This window comes from Ammodytes marinus (genome assembly GCF_949987685.1).
Source record: "Ammodytes marinus genome assembly, chromosome: 4".
In the NCBI taxonomy this organism is placed as follows: Eukaryota; Metazoa; Chordata; class Actinopteri; order Uranoscopiformes; family Ammodytidae; genus Ammodytes; species Ammodytes marinus.
In genome coordinates, this window is record NC_137233.1 from 9,192,223 (window position 1) to 9,199,941 (window position 7,719).

At 41.5% G+C, this 7,719-nt stretch overlaps 1 protein-coding gene across 2 annotated transcripts; it reads right to left on the bottom strand.

Annotated features, from left to right (window-relative positions):
• Nucleotides 1-288: 288 nt before the first annotated feature.
• tbc1d20 (TBC1 domain family, member 20) lies at nucleotides 289-7,199 on the bottom strand. Of its 2 annotated transcripts, XM_080026798.1 has the most exons (8): nucleotides 6,770-7,199; nucleotides 6,359-6,544; nucleotides 6,093-6,173; nucleotides 5,205-5,391; nucleotides 4,388-4,489; nucleotides 3,329-3,470; nucleotides 2,768-2,946; nucleotides 289-2,585 (listed from the first exon to the last, which is right to left on the bottom strand). In XM_080026798.1, the coding sequence occupies exons 1-8, from the start codon at nucleotides 6,825-6,827 to the stop codon at nucleotides 2,318-2,320; spliced, it is 1,203 nt and encodes a 400-aa protein (XP_079882924.1). In that variant the 5' UTR covers nucleotides 6,828-7,199; the 3' UTR covers nucleotides 289-2,317. The 2 variants fall into 2 exon arrangements, with proteins under 2 accessions (XP_079882924.1, XP_079882925.1); XM_080026799.1 differs by lacking the exon at nucleotides 6,770-7,199 and having other exon boundaries at nucleotides 6,093-6,164; nucleotides 6,355-6,537.
• Between the last annotated feature and the right edge of the window lie 520 nt (nucleotides 7,200-7,719).

Consider the following 7,719-nt stretch of genomic DNA (forward strand, 5'->3'; position numbering starts at 1 on the left):
TAAACTGGAACCACAAGCATGCATCGCTAGCATCATTGTAACACAATGCAAAGAACATTCAATGTGACAAAAGGCAGCTAGATCTTACAGGACAAACTGCTGAACTTTAAGATGGTCAGACGGTGTACCATTAGGAAAAACTACATTGGAGAACATAATTTTTTTTTGTAATTTTCTTGTGACATGACCCATGTCATTAGCTCCTTGTGATTAATTCAGGTGGATCTAAAAAGTCATTTCTGTACTTTGCTGTCACAATGTGTGCATATGAACAAGTGTGTCCAAAAACATTGTTTCTCTTACTCATTGCATTTAGTTTATTATTAGCATTCTCTTGTACAACTTTACATTAGTATGACAGATTCATTATGACAAAATAAACTGAAAAGGCAGATAAATCATTTAGTGCAATGAAAACAAATGAAAAACCACCGAGTGCAGATACATGGTGCATTACAATACCAGTGAACAACTACACCCTCAGGCACCTTCAGCGCATCAGTTTGTAGATCCCTTACCAGCATCAGGGGTTCACGACATGGGCAATGGACCAATCAACTTCAATATAGGAATGGGATGACCTTGTATTCAGTTTCTCAACTGGCAAAAACAACTTCCTTTTACGTTCCTTCAATGAAATCGACTGAAATGAGTTTTTTGTCGAATGGTTGTTGTGCCGTTGAATACAGGTGACCTGGAATTCAATACTTTTGAAGATTTCTGATGAAGCAAATTAAATCATAAAGATTACAGATGACCAAAATTCTCTTCTTTAGTAAGGTGCTCTGGAAAACTATTTGCTATTTATTTTCTGACAAGATGTGGCTATTCAGGTAAGCGCCATACTACTGAAACCTAAGCGATCCCCTTTAATACTGTAAATGCTATTGAATGAAAATGACTGGAACATTGGAATGAGCTGGACAGTCCCCAAAATGCTAATCTTACACTCAAAGCAATCCAACTTACTATATAAATAAAACCTGTTGAAGAAAAAAAAGCAATGGACAGTGTTAATATGAAGGCTCGGGTGCACTTTCTGAGGGGTGCACCCTTACGGTCAGAGTGAGCAATGCGCCTAGCAAACTTATTTCAAAGTGATTTGGCAAAACTAATGCATGTCAGTTCAAACTGGGTCCCCCCCTTTGCCGACACAAGGACTACTTCATCCAACTTCAATTGACTTGCTATTTATTCCAGCTCTAATATATTCTGTTACCAGGCATTGAGTGAGTGAGTGAGTGTGCTGCTGAAGAGAGATGTAATCATCTACTCCAGAAAAAGTGACGCAGAAAACATACCCTAGACATTTGGGGTCATGAAACAGACACCTTAACCGGACCCTAAAACGATGTGCAATCAAACAATTGAGTGAGAAAGAAATTGTAAAGCTTTTTTGTTGATGATAGTTGTAGATTAGAGCACATAGAGAATACATTTTGAGATAAAAAAAAAAGTCCAAAGTAGGCTCCAACACATTTACTGTTTAAAATGTCTCAGACAAGTTTAGCTGATCCCAACTATCACCGAGAATTTAAATGTGTGGTCAAGAGTGACAACTGTTGATATGTGTCAAAGAGATTATGTGCCAGGAAGAACTAATCCTTTTTTTCCCCTCACTAAAATAGCTTATTCGAACAACTCCAGGGAACAAATGACCTCAAAACATAATTCAAAGGGGACCTTAAAAAGTGTCTGCTTGACATGACCATATTTCTATGTGGCTGATTACATAGCTATATATTAACAAAGAAAGAAAAAGTTAATTATACAAAGAGAGGACTCTAATAATCCTCTATTTGGTCTGAGTCCAGGTATCTAATAGAAAACAAATGTGACTATACACACACACACACATACACTCTCATACACTCTCATACATTCACTCCAGCTCTCCTAATTGGCAGCAGTTTTCAAGTGTAGTGAGTCCACCAAGCTTTCAGCATATATATATATATATCTGTGAGCATATAGCAGATTATCCTAATACCAAATATAAATAACCTTTAATAATGACGCCGTCAGTCATAGTTCTTAGAAATACAGTCTCCTCATCATAACAGGATAGATCCTTCATTTCAGAGCACCATCACTTGTTGCTGTAACATTGGTGCAGGTTCTTCAGGAGTCTTAGAAAAAGGGACCCTGTGTGTGGGATGTTTACACACATCCTAGAGCAAAGAGTGACTTGAGTTTAGAGAGAGTACACTCCAGACAGTGTTTTCGACTGTTTGTGGCATAACATAAAGGGGGTTCTTGGAAACAAACCCGCCGGCTAGATCTCGGTCAAGGACAGTTAGCTTGTGAGTGGAGTAGTTCAAGGAAACAAGTCCAGGTTGGGGGCCCACTCCAGAGCACTGTTGACCACGGCCAGAGCAGCTGCCCCTAAAGCCACGGTCAGACCCATCATAGCCAGTCGAACAAAGCGCCGCGCAGCAGACGGCCGGGCCACGGCTGTGCTGGCTGCTGCTGCTGCCGCGCTATCCATCGCCGCCTGCTTCTGTCTGCGCCGCCGACGGAGAACTGAGTCCGGTCGCTGCTGAGTGGACGCAAGGTCAAAGTCCTTAAAGGTAGAGGACGCCATGCTGAGAGGGGAAAAGAGACAAGATACACAGAGGGATGAGGACATAGAAAGAAAAGGGTTAATGAAAAAAATTGTGAGTAAGTTAAGTTGTATAAAAACAACAAATGAGAAAATCAAAGAAGAGTTCATTTTCTTCTGTCATGTATTCAAAAAGGGTTGAGGCTAAAGGGATACAGTGCTTACCCATCGTGTGAGGCAACCTCTCTAGCCAGCTCAGAAGGAGGGAACTGGACAAAGAGGTCTCCTGCTCGGCTGATGAGTGTCTCATACGGCAGATCCTGGGGAATCTGAGACAGCAGGTGATGAACCATGGCCATATCGCATTCACACTCCAACACCTCCTCCTCTCTGTACAGTACGATCTGCAACGCAAATACCAATAAAACACACAGGCACATTTGTTATGACAAACTGTTAGCATAACAGGCTTTTAGCCGTCAGAGGTTCAAGGACTGGTTAGCCAGGTTGATTTGTTCTTTACGGTCAAAGACAGCTGCAGGGACTTGATAGTGTCGGGTAGGTCAAATCAATCAGCCATGGAGAGTAATAGGTCAATAAATACTCAACTGCTCAATTGAAGTTACAATTATACAATATCAATATTTTAACCGTTACAAAGGCTCATGCAATGGTTCTTGTGTATTATTGATTCAGCAGATTAAATTCATGATGAGAGCTTTTAGAGTTTCTAAATAATTTCCTTTGAGTTGCTAAACTAGGAGTGCTAGATAGTAGGACACTCACCACAGCAGCAAAGTAAATGGGCATCAATGGATGGCAGGCGAGGAAGAAGTCGTACAACCGGACAACATGGCGGAAGTCTGACAGCACGTGGCCAAACCAGGTGATCAGCCAGCTGAGAGCGAATACTGTGCCCACCTCAGCCCTAACAATCAAGAAATACATGAGTATCGTTTACAATAAATAATAATAATAATTGATAGGATTTATATAGCGCTTTATTTCCTAAGGACTCAAAGCGCTTACAGGGTTCCAGGTTCAATTTGTTCACACACAGTCATACCGGCGGTGGTAAACTACCAGAGTAGCCACAGCTGCCCTGGGGCAGACTGACGGAAGCGTGGCTGCCATTCAGCGCCAACGGCCCCTCCGACCACCACCTCAAACATACAGCAGTCATACACATTCACACCAGGCAAGGTGGGTGAAGTGTCTTGCCCAAGGACACAACAACCATGACACAGGTGGCCGGGCGGGGATCGAACCGCCAACCCTTGGATCGTTGGCCAACCCGCTTTACCACCTGAGCCACAGTCGCCCCGAATAAATAACAGCACAAAAAAATATTAATGTGTACTCATGCCCCACTTCAGGGAAAATGTATAGCACTAAAAAAAAATAACTATTCAAAAATGGGAGTTATATATAGAACTGAAAGACATACAGTAGAAGGCAGTTGACATGTTAGCCTAAGCCCTCCAAGCAGAGGAATTAAATCTCCGTGGTTAAGTCTCTAGTACACACTTAACTGTAGCTCTCATAATAGGATCAGTATACAGTGAGTGCAAAGTCACCCTCCTCCTTCACTTATTAGCGTCGTCTTTTGATTTGAGCATGCTGAGGGTCAAAATTAATCTAGGGTTATTTAAAACACCTGGAAAATACCTTGCTGTGCCAAGCCTGGGTCATGCAATTGAAGGATACAGCCAATAATATCATAAACATAGGCCATTTTTTATAATGCCTATGATATCCTAAAAATGACACTAGTCTCATAGAGAGAGAGAGAGAGAGAGAGAGAGAGAGGGAGAGAGAGAGAGAGAGCGAGAGAGAGAGACTTACTGTTGCATAAAGTCATGCACGTCAGGGTTGATCCTCTCAATGATGGGCATCAAATAGTTTAGAATGTGTTTTGTGTTGTCCATGGTAGGATCCATGAAGTCCCTGACAAAATAAAAGGATACAACAGAGGATTTTTAGTGTGCACAATAGACCATTGTTGAAGGAGGTCAGGAGGGTAGCATGGAAAGAAGGGATATTTTGTTTTCTGAAATGTGAACACATGACAGAGAAAAAAAAACACTCTTTCTTTAGGCAAGGCAAGGCAAGGCAATTTTATTTATAGAGCACATTTCAGGCACAGGGCCACTCAAGGTGCTTCACAGGGTTAAAATCAAATAAAGAATACAAATACAAAAAAAAATGAACAAATTTAAAACATGGATAAAAATACAACATTTAAATAAAAGAATTAAAACATTTTACCAAAAAAAAAAAAAAAAAAAAAAAATTACAGGTTAAAAGGGAAACAAGAACGTTTTGAGACCCGATTTAAAAGAGCTGAGAGTCTCAGCGGACCTCAGACTCTCTGGCAGTCCGTTCCAGACATTGGGCGCATAAACGCTGAATGCCGCCTCCCTCTGGGGACTTTTAAAAGACCTGTCCCAGACGACCTAAGGGCTCTGGGCGGCTCATAACGTATCAGCAGATCAGTAATGTATTTTGGCCCTAAACCATTTAAGGCTTTGTAGACCATCATCGATATTTTAAAATCAATTCTTTGAGTGACAGGAAGCCAGTGTAAAGACCTAAGAACTGGGGTAATGTGATCTACTTTTTTATATACATATTTTTATATACATATTGAAAGTGAAAGTACCTGAGGTGATGCGTGGATAGTTTTTCCACAAGAGCAGTTGCAAGGCGCTCTTCCAGGACCAATAAGAAGGTGACAACAATGTCATGGTATCCTTGGTAGTAGTGCAGCTGGGGATTATGTTTCAGAACTCGGAGGATGATGTCAATAAGCTCTTCCTGGAGACCCTCCCTCTGCTCATCTGGCATACCTGGACAAGTCCAGCCAAGATAAAATACGGGTTAACAGTATGTAGACTGTGGTAATGCTTCTTGATCACTGAACCTGTACTATGTCAAATGTCAGAGGTGCAGCAATATCAACTTTTTACAACCAGCAGGTTGTAAAAAGGTATATATACAGTGCTTGTTGTATTTTACTCCTTAGTCAAACAGAAGATAATCTGATAATGTAGACAAGGTAGCTCAATGCTTGAAGAGCACACCTGTGTGCCAAGGTGAAAACCAGTAGAAGCAACACCAACAGCAATAAGTTGCAAAGTTTGACATTACATTGATCTTTAAATTAATAAATGTGGATGTTCTAAAGTGGGTGACATTTGCAGGGGCTTTGTAAAAGAGCTGAAATGTATCTACTTACATTAAGTGTAAAAAAAGGTTAAATTAAGAATTTAACCAAATAGAAAATGAATGATCAACATATTCCAAATGTTAACTTATTCCTCTGACCCTGAGCAAAAATGTTGTTTTCTTTTCCAGTTCAAATCTAGTGTTGAACTTTATTGATTTACAAATAATAACAGCCAATGAGGTATATGTAACACATCCGTTACTCAAATTGCCTAGATTAGGTGCACCACAGCTTGGTTGTATGTGTTCATCTGTGGGGGTTTCTGTGAGAACATACAAACAGCAGCAAACAGTTAACAGAGCAGGTATGTGTTCTACTCACCAGGCGGGAACCTCCGCAGCGAGCGCCGGACATCCAGCAACACCTGGTTGTAGTCCTTGTTATTCTCCCGCTCTACCTTTTCTGGACAAGACATGTCACGGTCAGCATGAACATATATGGTCAGATGATATTTTTCCACATTAAAAAAAAAAAGTGGATAGTGGAAAGGGGCCAGTATAAGACATGGCATATACAGTACAGTAGATACGAGGACTGCATTTCTCTGTTGGTGAACATTGACTGTATATGATGCACATGACACCTACCTGGCTCTTGGTCCAAGACGCTGAGGGGGACGTTGAGCAGCCGAGGCCAGACCTGACAGCGTATCTCATCAGTCAGCAGTCCTCCCTCACTGATAGCCATCCTCCGCAAAGCTGCCACATCCACTGGACTCGCACTCAGGGCATGTTTGATGTCCGCAATTTTCCTCTTCCGTCTCGTGTCCCAGTCTGACACACAGCATACACATTATTAGCCAGTGTTTACTTTTATCTTCGTTCATTGCACACGCAGTTAACACATTTGCAGAACATAGAGGGCATAGTTTACATGCTACAACAACAGACACGGTCACGTCTTTGCATTAAACATATGAATAGTGGTTATTGTTGCTGATGTAATGTCAAAAACATACGCTTGCCCAGAATGAAGATAGCTTTCTTGGCGACACTTACCGTTACCTTGTCTCCCATTCACAGGTGACGAGGCACCAGCTCTCCTGCTGTTCTTCATGTTGTCCTTACTTCTTGACGATTCCCCGTTAGAGTACACGCCTTGCCATCTTCCGTTGTTTTGGCTAAACTCGATTTAGCCTGAATTTTCGTGCCTACTGTGAGCTAGCTGTCTTAATTAGCAACGACAGTCTCATACAAACACTGTGCGACTGTTAGCTATTCGGTGTTAGCTAGTTAGCAAGCTAACACTACACGTCCCTGGTTCCGAAACAGCTATTTTTAGCCACACAGCCATCTTTACTCGGATCACGGACAAACCGGTTAACTATTACGAACCCCTTATGAACCACCGCCTGGTTGCAGTACGGTCACACCGATAAAACGGCTACATGTTTACATTGACAGAGAGACCAATGGGATACATCAGCTTTAGCTAGTCTCCCTGCTGCTCTGACTCAATGATGACGTAGGGTCACGAGTGACGTAGGGGACGCGCCTACCATCCCACCTGTGTTATTCTAGGATTATTTTTAATAACAATACTTTGTCTTTGATTGGTAAATAGGCCTACATAGTTTGACAGTTTAGTGATGTATTTATTTATGTATTGATTGTTTGACGTTTTAGTAAAAATTGCTATAGCCTATCCAGTGTTGGGGCTTCATTAATTGATAGCCTATACAGAGATAGATAGATAGGCTGATTGTTGAACACGTCACCCAATCTGATAAGGCCCTAATTGCACAATACAGGACCCCTGTGTTGAGCCAAACTGCTAGTGAATATACCTACACTCCAGTCACTCATCTGCTTCCTTTTGCAAGAGACAGGCTTCCTCATATGAAAACAAAGCACTCGGTGCCAGTGGTGAGGAAATTACAGGGAAATAGAAACTAACCAAATAGGCTACTAATTAGCTACGTACTAATAAACCCCATTGCAATAGATTC